Genomic DNA, 25175 nt, shown 5'->3' on the forward strand with positions numbered 1-25175 from the left:
TTGGTATAGTTCTTTTTTTTAAAAAAAAAATCATTATAGATAACTATGTGTGCTCACTTGCATCACATTTTGTGCTTTCCCCCCCAGATCTACAAATCAACAAAATGTAATGACATGCAACAGTCTGGCAGCTGCCCCCGAGGACCCTTCTGTGCCTTTGCACATGTAGAACGTAGGTGGTCTTATCTTTATCTAGCAATAAAGTGTAAGCTGTGAGAGAAGTGTCATCCTGGGTTGAAAGTGGGACTTCATTTGCTGGATCAAGCAAAATTCAAAACAAATTACCCCCCTCCCCTCAGCAAGTCATGGGAAAGAATTCAAAAATAAATATTCCAGTGGATTTTATTTTGTGTGTTGTATCTTTTACTTTGGAAAAGACTCTTTAGCCACCAGATGGTGTACGCTCTAATTGCATTTCCTCAAAATTAAGTGACACCCAGTGGCCACTCAAGGTATTGTACAGTTTTAAGTTTTGCTGTGGGCATTTTGGGCTGCTGGTTTGTAATTTGCCTGCCTGAGGCTGTGAATACACTATTTCTTTCTGCGGAGCAAACGAAAGAACTCATCTGCTGTAGTATTTGACCTGATCCTTTCGTGAAGGAGTTTTCTGCTTTTCAAATTTCTTTTTAAGAAGCCAGATCAATGTGGCACCGATCACTTGGTTGGATTCTTAGAAATGATGGGCAAGAATTTTTGGACACTTGATCAAGACATATTTCATAGAGGGAGGAGCAGTGATAGGATTTTCCTCTTCAGCAAGGCACTGGTGAGTATGGATGGGGGGATCTGTGACTCCCCAGGTGCTGTTGGACTGCAACTCCCAGCCTGGTCAGTGGTTGTGAATGATGGGAGTTGTTATTCAACCACGCCTAGTGGGGCACAGATTCACCACCCCTGCTGTAGCTCAACACTGGCATTAAAAGTGAAATAAGCAGTGTCTTGCCCTAACCTGAAATATGTAAGAAGAAAGCTGAAATGGTTTTTGAACTACCCACCCTCTGCAAATCACTTTGGAGGAATGAAGGTGAAGCCACCTCCACAAATCCAGTCTGAATCAGTGAAGGTCCGCTCCATTCAACCCACCCAGATCTTGTCTGCTGAGCTGAAGACTGGATCTACTTCATATTCTTTCCCTTCCAGGTGCCCCAGACATTTCAGGGTGGGCTTGCGACACAGATTCAGAACAACTGTTATAGCTCTTGTTTCTCCATACATAACCTATTCTGCCATATGAATTGTCTAGTTTGCACTATTGGGAACATGGGATCTTTCCGTACGTAAAAAAAAAAATCAATTCTAGCGTTCTGAAATCAAATCAGTGTTTCACACACAATACTAAGGTCTTTCTGTCTCCATTCCAAAACAGAGGGATAACAACTGGGAAGGGCTATTGCCTTTAGGCATCACATCATAGGCGTAGCCAGGATTTATTTCAGGGAGGCAGACTTTATGTTGGGGGGGGGGCAGAACCAAGTTATCTGCAACACAATTGTTTGTTTGTTTGTTTATTTATTTACTTAATTTGGGTGGGACAGCTGCCCGGCCCCCTGGCTACAGCCATGCCTCACACCTGGGCTTTCCAGAAGTATATGGTTGGACATAGTTGGAAATAGAATGCTGGACTGTGTAGACAGCTGGTCTGATCCAAGAGGGTTGTTGTTATAGTCTGACGTTCTTTAGGCTATGATTCTAAGCAAGCTTATGGAAGAAAACATCATTGAAATTGTAAGCTTGCTTACCTAGTAAATATGCTTAGTATTGGAGTGTCAATCATCACCATCAAGGTATTTTTAGTCATCATTTAACATTAGAGATGGAAACCCTGATTCAGTAGGTCTTTTGAATGAATAGTTACATCTGTCATTGCTTTAAGAGTGTAATTTATAATTTTAGGAAAAGCTGAGACACTCAAGGCAACAAACCAAACATTTATCAACTTTGTCTTATGAAAACTTTCTGTTACTTCTGGGCTGGTATGACGATTGCTGCAAATAGATACGGATCTATGGAACCTCTGCACTTAGGAGAGCCATAAGATCCATTTTCATTTTTCTGCATACATTGTGTCATGTTTTTGTTTTGCATTTCTTACAGAACCTCCACTTAATGAAGAGTTACAATCAACATCCTCTGTTTCCAGTCCTACACAAACAGGCCCTGTAATGTATATGCCCTCGGCAGCAGGCGATTCTGTTCCCGTCAGCCCTTCTAGTCCACAAGCCCCAGACCTTAGCAATGTACGTAGAAATTTTGAAAGTTCTTCACTTTGTAGGTTTTTACTGCAGACTTGTCTAAATATGAATGCCTTCTAGAGGAAGAAGCTGCCCCCTCGGACTCAAATACGTTGCCTTAAGGAAATGGTGCCTATATTTTTTCCATAAAATTTACTTAGAATTTGTGGGGATTGGCAGAGCACTGGGATGCAAAACAGGTTTCCATCTGTGAGCTGAGATTTTGAAGGAACATAGTGGCATGGGTTTAAATCACAACTGCCACTTTCAAACTGGATTAGACAAGCTGAGCTGCTTTAAATTTACTTGGAAGTCATTTTCGAGCTGCCATATGGAGCAGCCCAAGGCTTTTCTGTGAAATTTAATACTGTTGTAATGCTCCCTGCTTAGAATTTGTCCCATTTGGGAAGTACTCTTTCTTCATCTGAAAATGACTGCTTCTAGAACACCTCTTCAAATTATTAAAATGTTTGCATGGTTTTGCTTTTCTCCTCTTGAATAAAGTGCTCCAAGCATAAAAGGGATAGTGCAATCTCTTGTTGTGGGTGCTGAGCTCTATTGTATAGGTCTCATCTGAATTGCTTACCTTGTGAATAGTGGCAGCTGCTCCTAACTAAATGTTTGGGAATACAGCCTTGGAGCTTGTGTACTATGATATGTTTGAAGAATTTAACGTGGGGTAGTTGCCCTCTGTTTTCATGTTAAGCTAAAATTAAGCTGTAGTTATCCCTTGGGAGAGTCTTGCATATTTCTAGTGAATCATATCAAGTCACTGTTTAGAAGTAGACATCCTGCTGTATAGTGGCAACCTCACACTCTCACCTTTTGGCGAGCAAATTGTAATGTCTCCTTCCAAGTCCACCTGCTTTTGTCATACTGAAGCACCCTTTGTCTGTTGTTACTTCAGCCTGCTCAGCTGTGTATGTAGGCTGCAAGCCGAGTGAATGATGTTTTAATTATGCCTATTACGTGCCTATGACTGATTAAAGCTAAATAAATTGCTCATCCCACATATTCTGTGTTATGTCTTTGTCTTTGACTGTAGGTATGGAATAAACCAGGAACTCTGCCAACTAGCCCCACTTCTACTACAGTAAGTATCCACTCTAACTGGGGAGAGAGAGCATTACACAACCTGTGCTGGTTGAATGAAAATTGTTACTGTAAGAGGCTCCCAACAGTCCCCTCTTCCTTAATTCAAACCTCATCTGTTTTACATTTCGAAACAGTTGTTATGTTTGCCACAGTCCTGTATGTTTGCAGATCAGTAGCTCCCAGCTAACATGGCTTGTTATACCTCCACTGTTGGGAGGCAGTATGCCTCCGGATACCAGTTGCTGGGAATTGCAGATAGGCAGAGTACTGTTGTGCTCATATCCTGCTTGCAGGCTTCCCACGGGCATCTGGTTGTCCACTGTGAGAGCAGGATGTTGTGCCAAATGGACCATTGACCTGATCCAGCAAGCTCTTCCAATGTCCTTCTATTATGTGCCGTTGGGCACATAAATTAGATTCCCTAAAAGTTTCTAGTCCTTATGGTTATGAATATCCACATAAACATCTCCTAGAAACTCTTAAGTACAGAATTCCTGACAAAGCACTCAGCCATTAAACATTTTGTCCTGAAGATACTCTCCTTTTCTTTTGTCCATGGTTCTTTAGCAAAGCAACCTTGAATGACTGCATATGTAAAAAACAAAGCCAAGTGGCTTCTGATAATTTGGAAGTTCTCTCTCCCAGTTGTGCATAAATACTAAAGAACTCTCATTTTTCTCATTGCTGTGATGGGTCCAATAACCATAGTTATTTATGACAGGGAAGGATGGGAAGTCCCCAATAAGAGTGATGCAATCAAACATTTCAAAAAAAGTTTTTAGTTGCTTTCAATTCTATACTTGTAAGCTGCCTTAAGCATTTTTCTACAGAAAGGTAGGGTGTAAATATTTTAATAAATGAAAACATTAAGTTAATTAAAAATATTTATCAATTTAGGTCAAGGAAGAATGGAACACATGGTTCATATGGGGCTGTAAATATGTAGGAAAACTGATACAAAGAATTTGGGTTATGGGAATAAGAGTAAGAAGGTGTGCTGAGTGAAAATATTCAGCACTATGATCACTATAAACCACTTCCCAACCACCCCTGTTTCCTAAAGCACAGACTGACGTCACATTTTTTATACTTTTTTTCTTTTAAACTTGAAGCATAGAATTGTAAGATTCTGAAGAAGCAACAAGGTTTTGCACTAGAAATATGTATTCTGCTATGGGATTATGTTGGCTGTGCTGGTTTATAAATGTCACTTGAGAGAGCATGAAGAACTTGTGAGCTGAGTGAGAAGAATATGAGATTGTCTCTGGGATCAAGATATGGCTGTGCATTTCTGAGACGCTGAAGCACGAAAACTTGTGATTTGTGTTCCCAGTTGACCTAGCTGAATCTTAACAACTTAGTTATCTGGAGGTTTTTCCATCGAAGGCCATCTGCAGTAGTGCAAGACAGAATGTTACAATCCTAGGAATCTGTAACTGCACACTATATGAGTTTTTCTCATGTTGTGACCTGTGCTGTTTTTTCTTCCTTCTTCCATTAGATTCTCTGTAGGAATAGCAGTCTTGGAAGCCCATCTAATATATGTGGGTCTCCTCCTGGTGCCATTGGAAAACCCCATAGTTTGGAAAGCATTGGCTTTCCCACAGATTCAGTAACTGCAGCCAGCAGCTACAAGAAGGCACCAGGATTTGAGCGGGAAGACTTGGTTGGAGCAGAGTACCTAAAGAATTTCAAATGCCAGGTAGGTGGGGAGTACAGGGAAAAGGGACCTAAGGGTTTCATATTGGCTTTGGAACCAACTGCCCAAACCACTGCAATATGTTGGTGAAACATCTTGGTACTTCCCTAAGCTACGAAATTGGCGCTAGACAAGCACGGCACAAGGGCTCCTGGTATTGTGATACCTAATCAAGTAATCCAAAGAAAGAATCTGAAGCAAACTTACAGATTTTTTACGTACCACAAAATCAGCCACCTGGAACTTTCTATTGGGCTAGTCTAGAGACACATTTCTCGAAACATTTTTTTCCAGGCAAGGACCCAAGTAAGAGTTCCTTGGCATAAAGAAAATTAACATCCTTGCTATCTGTGTTATTGCACTTATCACGGTATATTTTTAGCCTAAAGGGATTATTTTTCTTCCTGAAAAATATCTGAAGAAGTGTACATGCACATGAAAGCTTATACCCAGAACAAACTTAGTTGGTCTCTAAGGTGCTACTGGACTATTTTTTTATTTATTTCGACTGCGTCAGACCAACTACCTGAATCCCTGAAAAAATGCATTTAGAATATAACTGCAGTGATACTTAAAATGGACATATCTGAATATTGTCATGAAGATATAAAATAAACTCATGCTTGCAGAGAAGCCACTGGGAATTTAACAGCAACAACAAACTTTATTACAGTCGCAGACCAGCATAACTGGGACATTTATTCTGGAGTATTTATGGAGTAGGATTTTTCTTACCAACTTTTCCTTAAATGCCCATTTTTTTCCTTACTAGGCATAGACTAAGAAAACATTCCACACTTTCTTTTCATTGTTAATCTCACCACATGAGTCACAGTGGAGTACAAAGATTACAGGGCAATCATATGCATGTTTAAAACTTGGAAAGTTTATTTCATTTATTTCAATTGGATTTACATCCAAGTTATCAGTACCATATGTGCTGGGAATCCCCACTACCACCACCATTTATTGCCTAATACTTTTTTCCTTGTCTAATGGGCTCTGAACTTTCTGGGAGCAGCCAAATAGAGAAAGTTTTGTTAGAATCCCATAGCCCTCTCAAATGCTTGAAGTCAGCAATTTCACATTTGTATACTCCCCCTCCACTCATCTTTCTTTTTGTTCTGTTTACTGCAGCAGGCAAAGATTAAATCCCATTCCTTGGAACATAGAACCCAAGAACAGCCTCTGTTACAACCAAAACAGGTATGTTACCCCAAATTGGCCCTAGACTATTCCTGTGTGTTTATGCCATCTCATCCATGGCTTCCAAGCCTACTTGTGGATGCTGGATGATGTATGGGTGGGTGGTGGTATTTTCCTAAGAGTTTTTTTTTTTAAATAGCCCCTAACAAATGTATATTCAGGTATGTGCAAATGCTGAGGCTGTGCATATAGAGGAGCATCCAAATTAGAAATCTAAATATGAATTCAGCTGCAGAGATAATTAAAGAAAGGGTTTAGTACAGCTCATTGAACCTTATTCTGATAAAATTGTACACAATTATGATTATATGATGCCGCTGATAATGTATGAGAAGTGTTCTAAAAGAATCAAAGTTGTCCTTCATAACTGTAGCATACATTTGTTTTGGCATTGCATTGTATATTAAAACTACTGTGAACTGCCCTGAATGTATGTTGATATAGAAGTCTGTGGTGTGTGTGTGTGTGTGTGTGTGTGTGTGTGTGTGTATATATATATATATATATATATATATATATATATATATATATATGAGCCTGTTATGTGCTTTTCAAGGCTCAGATTCTACTCTGAGTCTTGAAAAGTAGATAGAGCTGGAAGAGAAAGCGGGAAAGGGTGCCATTCTTTCAACTTCCTCCTTCAGAACTATTTACTTTTTTGGGAGGGGCGCAGCAAAAGTTACCACTCTCTCCATCTCATGATGGAAGGGTAAGTGGGAGAGGAGGCTTTATGGGCACCAGGTAAAGTCCTCAAGAGTTCTGTTGTGCACATGAGCACCATGTTGGCATCCCCAGAGCTAGGGACTTGCTCATACACTTTTTAAATTGCATGCTGAGAATGAATTATCCAGTGTTTAAATATATGTCTCCCTCTTTCAGGATATATTGGGGATTCTTCCTGTTGGCAGCCCACTGACATCTAGCATCTCTTCTAGTATCACTTCTAGTTTGGCAGCAACACCGCCAAGTCCAGCAGGCACAAGCAGTGTCCCTGGCATGAATGCAAATGCCCTTCCATTCTACCCAACCAGTGACACAGTGGAGTCTGTGATAGGTAATACTGCCTATACTCATGGGGACCAGCTCTGAAAGGGAATATAATCAGCCTGGGAAATAGGAGCATGTTGTAGATCTAGATACCTGGGGAGTTTTTGCAGAATCCCATCTTTCTTTTAGAGGCGGCTAATATGACATACACAGTCTTCCATGCATCATAATTTCAGCTCTGAATTATATAAAAATGTGTCAATATGGTGAATTGGATATTATGATTGCTCTGAATTTTTTGTGTAGTGAAATTGATGTCTTGTTTGCTATCCTTCATCTTACTTTATGCTTGCTAAATTTACAGATCACAAATTTGGCCCAAAGTGCTACTGTATTGGGCCAGTCCAGGACTCTATTTAATTCATGTGACAGGTGTAATTTGTGGTTGAGCAACTGTTTTCATAAATTTTACAAGGATGAAACTCGGATCTGTACACATCAAGCAGAAGTCCATAGCCAGTCTGTGCCTTAGGTGAAGATTTAAAAGGACCTTGTTTATACTTCCCTTCCAGGGTGTGGTATGTCACCGAATTTTAATCTCCTGATTTCCCAAGGAGATTAATAGCACATATTGTGCAGAGCAGGCATTTCCCTTTTTATTTTCTCCTCAGGCACAACTTTATTTACTATTTTTATTATTTACTATTTACTATTTTTTATTATTTCTAAACAGGGGATATATAGTGTTGCTTCATGTTGTCCAGATATCTTATTATGATTGCTAATGGTTTATGTTCTATAACAGTGCTGTGCCACTACCCTCCCGGAAGGAGCACCATTGCTGCTTACTGGGATGGTGCAGGGGCAGCGTGGAGGCAGGATCAGGGCTTGGATTGGCTCTGCCAGTTCACCCTTCCAACCCCAACCTCACTGCTACCCTGCCCATCCCAGACGGCAACACTGACGTTGCTCCCAGAAGGGCAGCAGAGTGACCCCGCCCCAGCCACTTCTGCCTGGAATGATAAAAAACCAAGAGAGAATTCCTGGCTTTGAAATGAAAAGTTTGCAGTAGTGTGGTGGAGGACAGGAAGGGCAACTTCTTTAGCCCCAAACAGGCTCTTGTTATACATTTTAATAGGCATCCTGTGGGGAATTGCAGTCTTTTTTGTGAAAGGCTCGAAAAGCAACCTTTTGGAAAAACGCCAAACCACAATACAGGCTTTGGAGGAAAAAGGGGCTGGGGAGCAACCATTTCAATACAGAAAACTGTGATCTATTTTATGGTCCACATTTCTGAAGTAACATGAATATAACACATGCCATACTTTTCTTTGAGAGACAACATTAATGGGGCATATTTGCTGGACATATTAAATTGGCTAGAAATGACACTTGGGAAGAACCTGTGGAGGCTTGCTTCATCTCATCCCAACTGGCAATGCCCATGCTATGTATCACTGATCCATTGTTGGGACATTGCTGGCTATAGCCTGCTTCCTAGGGTATTCTAATCCATCCCCTTTCCCCGATGCCCCTCACCTGACTGCTGCACTCGACCCCCTTCTTTCCACTGCCATACCTGCACCTCATTCCTACTGCCCATCTCCTCCTCCACTGAATTGCAACCCAAGTCACTGCTCCATTGTGGAATTCCTAAAAGAGGGAAATTCCAATCACCATGCATCATGGATACCCAGGTTACTAGGTGACTGGGATGGGCACCCTTCATTCAAGCTGTCCTTGGATGTATTTCTTCCCAAAGTCAAGCTGTACAGCAGGTGTCACTGGATGATCTGTTTTGCATTGCTGTTTATTTCTGGTGTCAATCTGTGGGAAAGAACCTGATGCTGAAAGCTCAAAAACAATAGGAAGTGATATGAAAAGCTGCCTTGTTTAGACAACTGTTGACTAATGGCAGTATTGTACAGTGGGGAGCAGGGCCCTATAGATCCTCCTGTCCAGAGCAGTGTCATCTCTGCATGTAGGCTCTTTGGGCTTCCCTATCCCTTGAAGTTGTTGGTCCTTTTTGTATTATATAATTGGTGCCTCTGTCTGGCAGAGTCTGCCTTGGATGACCTGGACCTGAACGAATTCGGAGTGGCTGCCCTGGAGAAGACATTTGACAGCAGCTCGGTGCCCCACACGAGTGGCATCATGATAGGTACATGAAAGCAGCAGAGCTTTCTTTGATCTTCTGCCAAGCAGGGTTCGCCCCATCAGCTGGCTGAAGCAGCCTAACAAGCTCTCAAAACCAGTCCTAACATTATATGTTGGTTTGCGGCCAATGGGAGACCTTGGAGCAAAAGGGCTCTCATTGACTAGCAGATTGGAAATTTATTCCACTGGTTTCAGATGTCCCAGTTATGTTTATGAAATTGACATGGCTTATTTGACACACTAAACATGTTTATGAAATTATGACATGAACATTTCACGGAGGGGGGCGGGAAGTCATTTTAAAATAATGAGAAACAAATTGGATTGTTTTCACTGTTCTGCTGTCACAGGACCATGGCAAGACATTATCGCCACACATTGACAAACTACCGCATATGTATCTCATCATTTGTATGTGGTCATTTCAAACCAGCGTCCATTTTGTGTGTGTGTCTGGTTGTTCAGGTGAAAATAGTCCTTACAACCTTGGTCCCCTATTGTAAGAATCCCATAATGCATTTACACAGGTTGTTGTTTTTTTGTGAACTAAGCCACATGCAAATTGGTAGGTGCGTGACTCGCTATTTCCGCTCATGCTGTCTGAACTCTGTCTCTGAATGGCATAGCCATCAGCTTAAACCTGATCCTCCATGGTGCCAGATGTTGTATGTTGCAGACCATTGCAGAATGCTCTGCAATGGCCTTCCATCAATACACAATTCTATTTCACCACATCCTGCCCTCAATATTGGTTCAGATTTGAGCAGTAGCACAAATCAGAATGATTTTCCACATACCCAAGTGATCAAGTCTGCTTTCACAAAAACCAAAGAGGTAGAATTCAGCATGAGACAATTCTGCACAATCCCCGCAGCGGGGTGCGCTCCCGTTGTTCGGTCCCAGCGCCTGCCAACCTAGCAGTTCGAAAGCACCCCCGGGTGCAAGTAGATAAATAGGGACCGCTTACTAGCGGGAAGGTAAACGGTGTTTCCGTGTGCGGCTCTGGCTCGCCAGAGCAGCGTTGTCACGCTGGCCACGTGACCCGGAAGTGTCTCCGGACAGCGCTGGCCCTCGGCCTCTTAAGTGAGATGGGCACACAACCCCAGAGTCTGTCAAGACTGGCCCGTACGGGCAGGGGTACCTTTACCTTTACCTTTACTATTGTGCCTATGCTTATTCTGGCTAAAACAATTTGGAAGTGGGTGCTGTTTATGGTGCAGACATCACAATTCAAGATAGGAGTCAAAATAGGGTCCAAATAATGTTTTTCATGCAATGTAGACACAGTGTTGGTTCCCATGAAGGTAACTGCCCTTTTAATGATGGTTGCAAAGACTGTGCTCCTCAGTTTATCAGTAAACTGATTGAGGACTCTAGTTTTGTGGGCAGCACCTTGTATCACAGTCCTCCTGAGTTGACTTAGAATAACACGTTGGTTACTTCTATTGTAACTCTGTCTAGGTTAGAAGGAGGATGGAGAGTTCTATGGCATGTAAGAGTCCCTCCCCAGGCCATCCTAGAAGCACTCTAATTTCTGAACAGGTGCTGCTGTGCATTTTCAAGCTTTATAAACATAAGGGGTAAAAACTGAGTTTTCAAAGAATGAAACCTGAGATTCTTATTATTCTGACAACATTAGCAAATCCCATGCTACTGAGTTTGATTCCTCTGAGCTCCTCTGTTGTTCAAATTGGGAGGTGATTTCCTCCATTCTCTTTCCTGTAGATCTAGCAGAAATAATTATGGTGTTGAAATTTAATGATCTGATCTTCTCAGACATCTTTTTACTGAAGAGTATAGTTTTTTACAGGTGTATTAAAAATGAAGGTTGTAATTTGCCCCATTGAATTTGTGGCTTATCCCTTGACTTTGAATATTGAGAAACGGCCCCATTTGCTGTTGCTTAAGTGATATTAAGAACATAACTTTCATCCCTAATATTGGGGTGTGGGAGGGATTTGAACTTACAGAAATATTTTTGGCAGGATATGTAATGTGATGGGGAAATATATTTTTAACTAGTACAATAGCCCTTGGAAATGTAGTTGCTTAATCCATGTTATATGATGGACACATGTTTTTTTGTTCCTGTGAAAAGAGTCTTAAAGATGCCCATATCACCATCGCTGGCCACTTCTTTGTTTTAGAGAAATGCAGCCTCTTGCACTAATAAACAGTGGAGATAGTGCAAAAGCAATTTAGTTTAAACATGCATAATATGAATTAGTGTATTGTCATTGTGGAGAGACAGATGAAAAAAGCTGTCTAAATGTCTCTCTTGACAGTCCCTTAAACTCTTAAATGACCCCCTTGTATGCTGGAGTACAGCTGACACTGTCCATACGTCCTATTTTGCAGTTAACACCCAAGAAAGTTGCTACTGTACCTTCCTCGGCCAGAGGAAAAGTTCTCATAATGCTCTTTCTGAAGGTAAAGAGGGATGGAAAGTGGAGAAAAACCCCGGACTCCCCCGTCCTTTACTGGTGCAGAGAGTGAAGCAAACACCTGCTGTTCAAATTCCTGTGCTGTGCTTCCACTCATAACTCATGGCTTCTACATTCCCATCCTTTCTGTGTGTTCTTTGTCCAGGTGGGAGTTTGCTGCAAAGTTCTGCTCCTGTAAATATCCCTGGGTCCCTTGGAAGTTCTGCCTCCTTTCACTCTGCCTCTCCTTCTCCACCGGTCAGCTTATCATCGCATTTCCTCCATCAGCCCCAGGGACACTTAAGCCAATCAGAAAACACATTCCTGGGGACATCAGCTTCTCATGGATCATTAGGTAAATGCCCAGTGCGTATGTGAGAGTGTGCATGTGAACATGTACATACCTGTCTATACCATGTAAGTATTTTCCTTTTATCTTAGCTTTCATTTAAATGTCCTCATTTTGTGTTGCCACCTAACATATCTTGTGCCCAATGCCTATCAGACGAGGAAGAATTCACTAAGCCTAAGGACATCTCAGAAAGAATTTCCCTGCACAAAATAACCAAACAACAGATGAGTTAAAATAGTTTGGGATACCCATACAACAAAGAGCAAATGTAGCAAAACACATTAGGAAAAGTTAAGCAAATTCCAAATGTGTAACGATGACCCAAGAGTTAAATTCACAGAAGGTAGACTTTCTGCAGCTAAGAGAAGGAGGCAAATAGTCTCAACAGAAGCTCAGTAGATGGATGAGCATCTATTAACCACAGCAGTAGCGTCTCATCAACAGAGTTGCTGCTGTTTACCAGGAGAGGGAAGGGTAGAGGTGAAGTGGTGAAGTCAGGGCTGTGTGAACACACCAGCAGGAGCACTGGTTTGGCCCAACCAATTTGTCTGCACAAATCTTACTACCACCTCACTTCTCCTGGCAAACAGCACTGACTCTGCTGCTCAGAGGCTGCCATGGCTCCATCCCGCTGGGCAAGACACTCCTGCGTTATAAAGTATTAACAATCATAGAAAAAGGTTCAAATATGTGATACCATTAGCAATGAGCTTCTGATGCACTTGGAATAGTTGACTTTTTCAGGTTTAGACCTCTTAGTCATACCTGGTCAGTAATAGCTAACAGACATGAGCTCTGAAAATCAGATACTTGCAAGCCTACCAGAAGCTAAATATTTTATCTCTTCCTAAACAGTTTCCAAAATACTCCTGGGGTTGTATCCAAAACATTTTCACTAGTACAATGCGACTTCTCCCCACCCCCTTTGTTCCCTAAATCTGTTCTAGGGGTTTCCTCAACCCTCCAGAGTAGATTTAGGGAGCAGAGAGACAGGGGACGTCTCATTGTGTAAGCAGAAATCCTTGCACTGATTGAATGTGTTGGTTGGATGTCAGTCACCCTTGACATTCAAAGTATAGAAAGGGCTCAGTGTTCCATGTGTAACAGACCTAACTTGAATGATGCTCCTTTAAATCATGAAAGCTGTGCAGTGATGGGAGTACCTTTGAGTTTGCTCAGAGTTCCTTCCATTACCATTACACAGCCCCACAACTGGATCTCTCACTGCAAAGATTAATCAGACTGGGTTCCAGGAATACTTTCCATTTTCAAGACAATCCACCCCATACTGTCTGTTTAAAGGAACATTTGGCCCGCTTTAGAACCAGGAGTGGTGTGTTCCATTTCACCGTTTGAGGTGAAATGGGAAGTATCTCTTTGCCCTGCTGCTGCTCTGACCACTACCACCTTTGGCAGAAAAGTGGCACCACCGCTGGCGCTGATTTGGGGCAAGATCATGCCCCTTTCAGTGTTGATTGCACAGAGGCAACAGGGCAGACGGGGCACTCGTGGGCATGCCACCTAGGGGGACTTCTGCCACCTGAAGCAGCAGCCTCACCTTGACTGGTCGAGCTCTGTTGAGGACAATTACATCAATTTTTGCCATGGTAATAGGAAGGCAAGAGGAGAAGCATTCATTTATTGTTACTTAGAATCTTCCTGGGCTGGATTCTGGCATCAAAATCAGGTTCAAAGGTTAAGCATTGGCTCCAGTTAAGAAGACATGATTATACAAATGAATCTTTACAACCTGGGGGGTAGCTATAGTATCTACAAATGGAAGCACCTCAGAAAATTCAACACTTGGCATTTGCTGAATGTCCTATGGACGGTACAGCATAGAAGTGTGCCTGTCTCTGGTAAAGAGGCTTAAAGTCTAGGCAGGACACACAGGAGAGAAGTAGAGAGAGGAGGTAAATGACAAAACAGTGTGCAGGAAGTATGTGGGAAGAATTAAGAACTGGGTACTTGTTTTTATGTGTTTAATCACGTCTTGTCTATCATCTGTATAACCACCCGCTTGGTGCATTATATTGCAAGTGGTAAATGTGTACATGTTTGATTTTATTTACCCTGCCCTTCAACTACTATCAAGAGTAGTTTACAAAGAATTAAAATTATACTAATTTTACAATAAGCATCTTGTGCATGTGTAGACTCAATTCAGATCGTGGCCTAATTGCAAGCCAAACCACGGGCATCTGCATTATTGACGCTCATTAGGCTGGCTATCAGTTGAAAATGTGTTTTCAATAAGTAGTTTTGCTATATATTTTTTACTCCTGTATTAAAATGTATTCCTGCATAAAAATAGCATGCATACATAGAAAACAGTAACACAATAGCAAGCAATAGAGTCTTTAAATAAAGCAAAACATATGGCATTTTAAGAAGCAGAGTTAGCTTTTATAAGTGATAGAGTATTTTTATTGTTTATATCATCTTCTGCAGTAGCATGTGCCCTTGACCTGGTTCCTCTGCTGTGACCTAATTTATAACACGGCTATGACTGGAATCAGGATGAGCTCACACTAGCCATGCTGCTTAATAAATCAGTGTGGTGAGCAGTGCCTTAGTTCCACAGGAAAAACTAAACTGTGATGGGTAATTCAGTGTGAAGAAGAAAGCTTTAATAAAAAAACCTAGAATAGTATTGCAGATATTTTTGTACTGCAGCTTATTCTACCAGAGCATATTTTTGTAGGAAATACACTTTATTTTATCTATTTAACAAAATTGACATGCCATTTGATTGCAGTAAGCCCTCTAAGTGGTTTACAAGAATACATAATTTGTTATGACAGAATAAGAGCAGCAGTAGTGGTGTGTCGGGTGGGGTGGTGCTGCAAGGGCACACTTCTGGCACCAGTGTTGCTGCCTGTGAGGGGCTGGGATAGGTTGAGGCTGTGCAAGCACACCAGCAGGAGCATTCGACTGGCTCTGCCAGTGCTGCCACGCAGGCTGACTTCAGCCCTATCCAAAAGGAGCAGCTCCACAGCTCCACCCCATCACATGGAGCACTACTGGAGAGCACTCTCTGTTGCTCCACAGACTCTGTGGATCTATTTGCAACCTACCCTTTGTATGTGTGAGCTCTGGCAGAAAACAGCAGAAGAAGAAACTGTATCCAATTTATTCCCACCTGGTTTGGGATGGCGAGCCATTTTGCATTATTTGGAGCAGAAAAAGCAGTTTTGCCTTCAGGTGTAGACTCAGCTGGGAACCTCAGCCAATCCCTGCCCCTGGTGTTATACAGGTGTTTTTGCAAGCACATGTTCGTTGCACAGTACATTTTTAAGCACTCTCATAAAAATGTAAGCTGTGCAGTGAGCTTTATTTCCCTTAGTATTAAACACTGCCTTATTCTAAAAAATAAATAAAACAAAATCTGAGGGCCAGTTGTTCTGATGTGAAGTGAGCTGGTTCCTCAGATGAACTTCTGAGTAAGATCAGCAAAGGCACAGATTTGGACACTAAAAATGGCTTAGTGCTGGTTTGTACTGAAGAACTTCATGTGGTTAATAGATCTTAAGTATTGCAATTGTAGATTCTTATACTAAAGTGTTCAAATCACATATGGGTTTGGTTTGTTAAAACGGTTCTAATTCTGATCAAAACAAAATGGTGTAATATTAGAGACAAATCTGAGTGCCTTTCAAAAGTAGAAGTGTGAATTGCAACAATGTTTGGGATAAGATCTAATTAGATTGATTAATGAAGTTACAAGATTAATGGCTAAGGGCTTTTTAAAAACAATCCCCACACAGGTTTTGCTGTTTAACCAGGCCTCTGCTTATACTGGCAGTTGCTAGCATATCTGTTTTAGTTGCGCTGTGGCCAATGTCTCACGTGGAGATCTTCCCTGTGTGGTGCATCTAAGCCTGTATCTCTCTGCACAGCAGTTATAGGTTAGATGCAGTACAAAGTGCTCAGGAGCACTCTTGGAACCAGCATGCCATGTGTCATATTTTTTAAATGTAGAGGATATTTACCGTGTTGCCATTTCTTCTGTGTAAGCCGGAGTGACAAACAGGTACTGCAGGTACATGAATGTCCCTCCCTAGAATCCCCAAATGAATCAATGCCCTGTGAAATATTGAACCATTTCATTTCCTTTCCAAAACAGTGCCGGGCAAGAAAAGGGGTAATCCAGGGATATATGTGACGTAACATTTCCCCCCTTCCTGTCTGCATGAAACAGGTTTAAACGGGATGAACAGCAGCATATGGGAGCACTTTGCTTCTGGAAGTTTTTCACCCAGTACCTCGCCTGCATTTCTGTCGGGTCCAGGTGCTGCTGAGCTGGCCAGGCTGCGGCAGGAATTGGATGAAGCTAACAGCACAATAAAGCAGTGGGAAGAATCTTGGAAACAAGCCAAACAGGTAGCGTCCGCTGGGAGGGGTGAGTGAGAGTGGTTTGCCAGGATACTAATGGGCAAAAACATCCACCTAACAGCTGAATAAATAGTTTGAGGGTCCAAAGTCAGATTTGGTGTGTGTTTATACTGTAACATAGTTCCTTCACAGCAGACACAGGGGTTTTGTTTGTTTTTCTTTTTTAGCTCTTATCAATGGAGAAAGAAACCAATTGATACCTTAGATATGCTGAGGAGTAGGTTGCAAATTGTAATAGGATTTGAAAATGTTCATGCCAAGGTTGCTAGTGTTCCTCTAGGAGTATTGGCTTTTTTCCAGTTGTATTTGAGCACACCTTTCCAATTGTCCCAATCTTTTTGATTTATGTATCCCCTGAAAATTGATATGGTCCTCACCTTTTTGTAGTAATGCTCTAATTATTTTGAGGTTAGTAGCTGTGCACTGAAAGAATGGTAAGCCCCTCCTTCTGCATTCAAGATGCTTTGTAAATGTTCTCCCTCTGGGGATGTACGTTTTCACCCCGCTCTGGCCAGGTTGGCTAACAAGACTAGGGTGGGTGTGAATATATGCTTTTTGCTAAACTGTGCCCGTAACTAGATTGAGACAGATGGATTGCATTTAGTAAATTGTTCCCTGAGCTGGTGTTAGGTGCTGGTGTCAGGCATAGGTCAGCAATAAAACAATAAAGCACCCGGTGCCAGTGAAGTTAATTCTTTATTCAAAGAAACAAAACAGCTCAGTCCTAGTGATCACAGCAACCCTTCCCAGTAGGTCTTGCCCTAAGGAGGCAGTTGTGAGGACTGAAGGTCCCTGCCTTCCCTCTGCTCTCTAAGGCTCCTCCTCCGGTTCCTTCCCCAGCAGCCTAAGGCTCTTCCACCTTGTATCTCATTGCTCTGCGCTCTTCATTTCTCTGTGTGGTCTGGGAGACCATCAGGGATGGGAGCTGGTTGCAGTAGGACAGGAAGACTCCCTGGCTTCTGCAGCCTGCCCCTACTCTGCCTCTTGACCCCACTCTGCTTCTGCCTCTGCTTCTGGACTGCTCTCTGCCACAGCCTCTTCCTGCTCACTAAACCCTGTGGCCTCTTCAGCTTCCAACACCTCCTCCTCCTCCCAGTTTGCTCCTGCTTCTCCCTCTGACCATACATTGTTGTCCCACCACCAGTCCCCTGGCTGTGAGCTTTCTTGCCCTGGGGGTTCCTTTGGGGGTTTCCCAGCTGGTGCCACCCACCACTCTTCAGTATCCAGCCATTCCATAACAGCTGGGCAGGCAGGATGCTCCACTTTAAGGCACTTTGTTTTTCCCCCTGTTCTCATGTCAAAGCCATGTAGCTAAAATAACCTATAGAGGAGTTATGGTAAAATGTGGATGCCTGGGCTAGAAAACCTTTGTGTCACTTCTGTGTGCACGGATTGAAAGGATCTCATTAGCTCAGGGGTGTGTTCCCAAAAATCTGTCTGGGCAATTATTGTGCCGCAAGGAAAGAATGGAAAGAACAGCCCAGAGCTGGAGAAGGCTGCCTTTCAGGCTTCGGGGAAACAATTTACTAAAATAATCTATATAAGTACACAACTACTACTACTATATTTTAACTGCTTTATTATGCTTACAGTAATAAAATACCAATTCCTCCCCCATCACTACCAAAATAGATACATGGTGTCTTCTTGCCATGTGAATATATTTTTGAGAAGATAAACACTCTAGGATCCAATGTGTGTGCCCACCTTTTGCCAGTACTGTGTGCATAATGTTTGCTTGGGAAATTTGCCATATTTTGTCTCACACTGATTTCAGGAGTTTGTACAGATACAAGAAATCTGCTCCATATACAAAGCCTTTAAATAGAATGCTGGGGAAACTATTCAAGCTGCGGAGTGAAGCTAAGTGAGGAGATGAGAGAATTCACTTCACATCCTCCTCTCCCACCCCACCCCCACACTGTTTCCCAAATTACAAATGACTTTTCCTTTGGGATACACAGGCCTGTGATGCTTGGAAAAAGGAAGCTGAGGAAGCTAATGATCGTGCCAACACAGCAACCATAGAATGTGAGCTAGCCCGGGAGCAGAGGGAGGCCTTGGAGCTGCAAGTGAAGAAACTCCAGGAGGAAGTGGAGAGGATCCACACTGGCCAGGACCCCCAGTTCCTGCGTTCGCTCTCTGATGTAGAGACCCTCTCCCTCTCCACACTCTATAATCTCCAAAAACAGCTGCGTGCCAACCTGGAAAGAGTTGATAAGGTAGGTCTGAGTGAGAAGTCTTGTCCCACAATTAACTTAGCTTTCTTTTTGAATCCTTAATAAAAGCAGCAACTGTGAAGTTTGCATTTTTAATCCATGGTACATTTTGAACCCCATAGTCTTGTCCCATTCTTTCTTGGATGGGGGGGCGTTTTATACTAGAATGCTCTCAGCTAGCAGGCAAGGCTTATAACATGATAATAGGAAAGGGCATTTCCCTCTGGATCAGAGTATGGTATGCCTGATACCTGAAAGCAAATCCTACATTGGGCTCCCATGTAATGGCTTGGGCCTGTAGAATATGCGGAAATGGCACACACAGACTCCCCATGTTTCCGGGTTGGTTGAAGGAAGGTGGAAAGGGATTTTATTTGGTAGTACCTAACTTGACACTGCCTTAAAAACATTTACAGTCCCATAGCATTGATCTTGTGGGGGGGAGAGTCAAAATGTCATCTTGTTTCCCCCGCAAAACCTATACTGCACAAGAGCTGCATATACACATTTCCATGTGAGATGGGGGTGGGGTGGGTGGGATTGAATTTGCTGCGGGAATGAACACAGACAATTTGGTGGGGGGTGGGGTGGTCCTCTTGCCCACACATTCCATAGAGCTGCTTGCTAGGCAAGAGGAGTAACAGCTGTATCCTGTGCATCTTGGGTCCTGGCTGCAGCCTAAGCCACTTCCTTCCTTCAGTGACTTAACAGAGTCAGCAGGCCGGAGGAGTCACTGCCAGGAGTTCGATGTATGCCAAGTTCATGAGGCACGGCTGCCATCTATGTCATTTTGCATGCTGTCTGCCCAAAGGAACTTTCAGAACAGGTGACGGGAAGAGGCGAGAGGGATGTGGGGAGATAAGCCAGGTCAGGCATAGGAACAGGGAGGCAGTTGCAGAGAGAGAGGCAAAGAACTCCTCTGCCTCTTTTGTACTCCAGTTTCTTCCACCGCCCTCCTGAAAATGTCTGTGGGTTCTCCCTTGTCTACTCCTTGTGAATATCTCTGACCTTTTAATGGCTGCCTCATGAGTGTACCAGGGCTCTGTTTTGTTTTGCTGACAACCCCTTTGGTTTTGCCCCCCGTTTCTTTCTTTCCAGGCAGTGTTTCAGATGCAGTCGGTGAAATGCCTCAAGTGCCAGGAAGAGAACCGGGTGGTACTCCCGTGCCAACACACTGTGCTGTGTGAAACGTGTGCTGAGGAGGGCGAATGCCCCATCTGCCATCCCAACAGGCCACACACTCTCCAGTCGTGACCCTACTAGGACATTTGGTTTAGCATATCACACATAGAACTTTTTAACTTTATATATATATATATATAAATATAATATGAATATATATATATGAATATATATATATATATATATATATACATAAAAACAAAAATTAGTTGCAGAGCACTTTTTAATACTTTGCATCTCCCATTTAAAGGTTCCCCCACCCACCCAGTCCTGCTAAGTCTAACTGCTTAGGGACTTTTATGGCTGTTTTTATGTAGATCAAAGGGCAGTTTGCAGAGTTTGTTTCCCCTCTCTCCCCCCACCCCCTATTTAGGATGTAACCCTTTTTTAGTCTTTTCTGAGTAAAGATTTAGAGGGAAGGGGAAGAGGGGCTTGCAAGTGCTTTCCAGGGTGAGGACTGGATCTGTGGGGAGAAGAGACACAGAAATCAAATTTCTGATCATGTCTTTGTCCTCCTTCTCTTGGCTCTTACTTCATCATCATTTTCATCTTTTTAAAGCAGCTGACATGCTCTTAGCCTAACAACAAGAGAATCCCCTTTGCAGTTCTTCCCCGTTGAGAGCTTCAGGCATTCAGAACTCTTGTTGGCCTTCAGTATGGGTGAGGATCTTTGGATATCTGTTTGAAAAACAAGCATTCGCTTTTTAAAAGTCTTTTTACACACTTGTAGGTTTCTACCAAAGCAACAAAAGGAGCAAAATTTCAAACAAACCAGTGATGGCAGGCCAGTAGTCATAATAGTTTTACTCAAAAGCATTACTTATCAGTGGAACTTCGTAAAGAGGAAAAGTCAGAGTTGGTGGTCTGTATTCTCTTGGCAATTAGGATGTGCTCCAGAGCTGTGGATAATGCAAAAGGAAGGCATTCTAGGTGGCAGGTAGAGGTGGAAGTGTGAATGATGAAGACCCTCTTTGGAAAAGCCTGTGTCTTTTCTGGATGCTTGCTGGAGGTTAGGGCGGGGGTATTCTTCCTAGGCTTTGTTTTCATTGATAATTAATGGAGGTAGGTAGAATCTTTTAAACTTTTTTAGTCTGCCTAATACAGGCTTGCATAACTTGTGACCCACCAGTTAGGTAGGGTAGCCCTTTGGGACTAAATCAGTTTCCTGTTTTTGTCTGCCTGCCTGGGACTGCAGAAATGGCATATTGGTCAAGTATCTGGCTAGAGGGTACAATGTTCAGTTGGTCTACATTTGGTCAGCTGATGCCATGTTACACACCCCAAACCTAATACTTGGTACTTCCTGATGGGTAGAAACAATATGTCTATTCCCTTGCTGTTCCCATACCACGAATGGTACTGTTACTAGCGTCACGGCGTAACATATCCACCCTATAGTTCAGACAAGGGTTGGTTTTTTGCTTTGAGTGTTAAGAAAAAATCATTCAGGTTTTTTAACAGAGCAAGCTCATCTGTTTGCCCTGGACAGCACTTTGTGTTGCTAGCATACAGTAAGTTGTGGTGCACCACCATGAACTTGGGGGATGTAGAATGTGATAGAGGAGCGGGGGACATTTTCAGAAGTTAACACTGTGTGTTTCTATCTTGCTGCCAAAAATTTGGAGTTGCATACTGAATTGAAGCTTGGATTTCCTTCAGATGTAATTTCTGCAAAGTAATAGCGGAGATATTGTGAGGAAGAAATAATTTTTAATTCACAGCCATGGGACAAGCACAGAATTTTGCAAATGTTCAGGGACCCCAATATGAAAATGTTTCCAGTGGCAAGAAATAGATTCACAAAATGCAGAACTGGGAGCAGGCAAACAGAGAATCCAAGATATTGGAATATCCTCTCTTGAAAGATTAGCTAGCTGCTTAGGTGTCAAGTGGAGTTACGTTCCTAATCCGCTTCACATTCTTCTGATTTATAGTGAATGCCACGAGGCCATACTTAAAGCGCTGTTCGTAGGCAAGAAAAGATGGGGTTGCCCAGAGTCCACAGTGTTTCACTTCTCAAATACATTCCTTTTCTTTCTGACTAGGGAAACCTTCTTACTCTTCTATCTTACTCCTCACTAGTTTAGGTTTCCGGTGAAGCTTGCCTGTCTTCTTTGCAGGAGGATATCGTTGGTTGTGATCCCTGTTTAGCTATAGACGATCTGGGGACACCCAGGGCTTTCTATAGTCTTAGGCTGCGTCTGGGATCAGTTGTGTTTGGTCCATTTGAATTGTGTGCAGTCGAATCTTTGTAGCCCAGAGGCTTGGGACTGGTCCCCAACAGATGGGAACATTCATCAGGCATGTATGTGATACACTGTTTGCGCAGCCCAGAGAGTAATTCTGGAGTTGGTGGGGGCCTGATCCTCCTGCCCTTCTGCTTTGGCATCAAAAGCACCAAGCTGAAAATGAGAGACGCTCCCATGCAGACATGCCCTTTCTACTGCTCTGCTCATTCTTATGAAAGATAATCTAGTTGTTCCTTTGGGTTAGCATCTCTGTTAACTCTGGGTCACCTTAGTGTAGCTGCAAATGCCCTTATTTGTCTGGGTACCTGCAGTAGACAACTTCCATGAAGATGGAGAACATTCTCCCAAAACGACCATAAAGCCTGAGTCTATAAATGCATTCCTCCTTAATATTGGGTGTGCCCTTGCTAGAGAACTACTTAGACCAGAACCATTTGTCATGGACAGCATTGACTACTATTTATATTGCCCATCTCTTACTGGGCACAGTGCATCTAGCCTTGAGGGATACATTTCATAGGTTAGGCTTTTTATACAAATAGACAGAAATCTTTTTGGGTCCCAAGCAACCATCAACTGGATTATCGGAGCAATCATTAATTTATTTCTTGTGCTTTTGTAGGCCAGAATGAATAAGGTTTCCAAGCTCTGAGCAGAACTTAACTACACCTATTAAAAAAGAAATTTACAGTGCAATCCTAAGCATGTTTACTCAGAAGTAAGCACCATTGAATGCAATGGGGTTTCCCCTAGTAAATGTGTTTAGGATTGCAGCCTCCACTAATAATTTCCATTGAGATTAAATTTGCACTCTTCCCAGAGTGCTTTACAAATGGTGTTAACTCACTGATTATGTGTTAACCTTTGATTATGTGTGGTAGGCTTCCAGGAATATATATTGGGGCCTAAATCCAACTGACTTTCATTGAAATTTGTGGTTTGGAATATTTTTTGTGTTAAGCTTGTATCCAGTAAATGTGTCGTCCTGCAGTTCCCGAGTGGTAGAACTCCCACTGCAGTTTGTTTTGACTTGTTCAGACATAGCAACAGCCTGTAGGCAACAAAAAGCAACGGTCCAGTCCAGAAGGACTCTAATCTGTCATTTTGAACTGGGGAGTTTCTTTAACATGTAAAAGTGTAATATTTAGATTTATAATCTCACTCCCTTGCTCACCAGTCTCTGCTTCATTTGCAGTAGTTGACCCACCTTTCCCCAACCTGGAAAAGCACTGGAAACTCTAAGTTATCATTCTTTTTCATAAGGGTAATCCAGCTACTCACTGTCAGGTTTTTCCTCTGGAGTATTTTCATATTTAATGCAAGTACATCATTAGATTTGCTTCCACAATTCCACCCTCCCATATTTGGGGGGCTAATATGCATTCCCAGATGATCTCAAAGTGCAGCTCTGTTTAGGATTTTTTTTTTTAAATTAACTTTTATGTTTGGTAAAACTGCTTTTTTTCAATGTGTATATTGTACTAGTATCTGTTGTGTTTTTTTAAAAGAACACCTAATTGGCTTCTTTCTTTTCTTTTTTGTATGGAGAGACGCTGCTGGCTGACTCTTGTGGTTGTGTTCGTTTTTGGTTGTAGCCTTTGAATGTCTGTGCCATGGGGCTTACCTGGTCTCCAAGGCCAGCAAACATGCCTCAGTCTTAAGGAAAGCTTGTTTGTTTAAAATATGTGAACATTTTTAAAACATACACACACAAATTTAAATTATGGGGGAGTAATAATACTCTGCTGGAAATAAAATGTACTAAACTATTTTGGTAACTAACTTAAAGATCATAGGAAATAAACTCTTTGAATCGGGTCTACAGTGTTTATACAGAATTGCAGCCATTTTCAGGCTCTTTGGTGGTAACTGGTTTGTAACACTTAGTTTTGTAAACATTGTGTTTTATTGCTTCCTCTGCCTTTCTATGTGATTGTCCATAGTGAGACGATGATTTTGTGGGGGGCGATTTGTTTAGTCCTGAATTGCCACAGCTTTGTGTAACTCCAACAGAATCCTACAGAGGGTGTTAGATGTGTCACTGGTCTCCTCAAGCGTAACTTAGAGGTAGTTTCTTTGTCCTGTTTTTAAGGCCTGGCAACTCTATAGAATCTTGCTGGTTATCAGATTCCTCTTTCCCACTCCCCACAACACCCCCTAGGCAAATTGCTTTGCTGGTGCGATGCAGGGGAGAAATTATACCAGAGGCAAAAGCCTGTTTACATTTAGTGCCACAGCCCAATCTGTCTGTTTTATTGTGAAGGACCAAAGAATCCAAAATGGGATTTAAAAAATAAATAAATCTCCCAACCCCACAAATTCCGGACTGCTCCCCATCCAATTATGCTTTTTCCTCTACCTCGTCTCTGTCAGTATAATGCATAGGCACGAGGAATAGCAGCAGGCTGGTTTTATCCACACCTGGGAATCGTAGAAGCCCACGCTTCTCTATCCCATTCTTTAGCTCTTTTAAGACGCACTTTTTTTAGAAAAAAGAAAGCCTAGATTTCTATGAATTTTGATATTGAAATGAAATACCTGAAATGTGAATGCGTTTGTTAGGTACCAAATGGAAAAGCAAAACCAATCTGTTTTGTAACTTTGGGTTAAGTTTCTGCATAGGAATTTTTTGTTTACCGGGATAGGGTGGGATGAACCATGAATGAGAGGAAATATGCATATTTTTGTTTAATTGAAAGCAAATCTTGATTGAGCTAGTAGTTGCTGATTTGAATAGTACCAGCTCAGCAATGGGGGGTTTTTTTAGGCCAACGGGATTATGTGATTGGGTTTGCCTGATGCTAAAGCTATTATTTGGTGCTAGAGTAAATCATCCTAAATGGACAGCCCAAGGAGATGTGCTTGGATTATGAAAGTTCACACACTTCTGAGCAGAATGCCTCTTGTATTCCCTCTCTGGCCTCTATGCCAAGGCCTAATGGGGGGGGGGGTCATTCCAAAAGTTTGGGGAGGACCTGCT

At 42.3% G+C, this 25175-nt stretch overlaps 1 protein-coding gene across 3 annotated transcripts in view; it reads left to right on the top strand.

The window, feature by feature from the left end:
- Window positions 1–24013, top strand: part of UNK (unk zinc finger) — a 48906-nt gene extending 24893 nt beyond the window's left edge. For 2 of the 3 annotated variants that reach the window (XM_053375940.1, XM_053375942.1), the window contains 11 exons: window positions 88–172; window positions 2095–2237; window positions 3277–3324; window positions 4828–5028; window positions 6163–6231; window positions 7111–7285; window positions 9278–9379; window positions 11965–12153; window positions 16352–16533; window positions 18510–18767; window positions 19863–24013. In XM_053375940.1, the coding sequence (XP_053231915.1) occupies window positions 88–172; window positions 2095–2237; window positions 3277–3324; window positions 4828–5028; window positions 6163–6231; window positions 7111–7285; window positions 9278–9379; window positions 11965–12153; window positions 16352–16533; window positions 18510–18767; window positions 19863–20018 (1608 nt within the window). In that variant the 3' untranslated portion in view covers window positions 20019–24013. The remainder of the gene's footprint in view (window positions 1–87; window positions 173–2094; window positions 2238–3276; window positions 3325–4827; window positions 5029–6162; window positions 6232–7110; window positions 7286–9277; window positions 9380–11964; window positions 12154–16351; window positions 16534–18509; window positions 18768–19862) is intronic. The other variant, XM_053375941.1, reaches the window with a different exon arrangement.
- The last annotated feature ends 1162 nt before the right edge of the window (window positions 24014–25175 follow it).

The sequence above is a fragment of the Podarcis raffonei genome, chromosome 2 (assembly GCF_027172205.1).
Source record: "Podarcis raffonei isolate rPodRaf1 chromosome 2, rPodRaf1.pri, whole genome shotgun sequence".
Taxonomy (NCBI): Eukaryota; Metazoa; Chordata; class Lepidosauria; order Squamata; family Lacertidae; genus Podarcis; species Podarcis raffonei.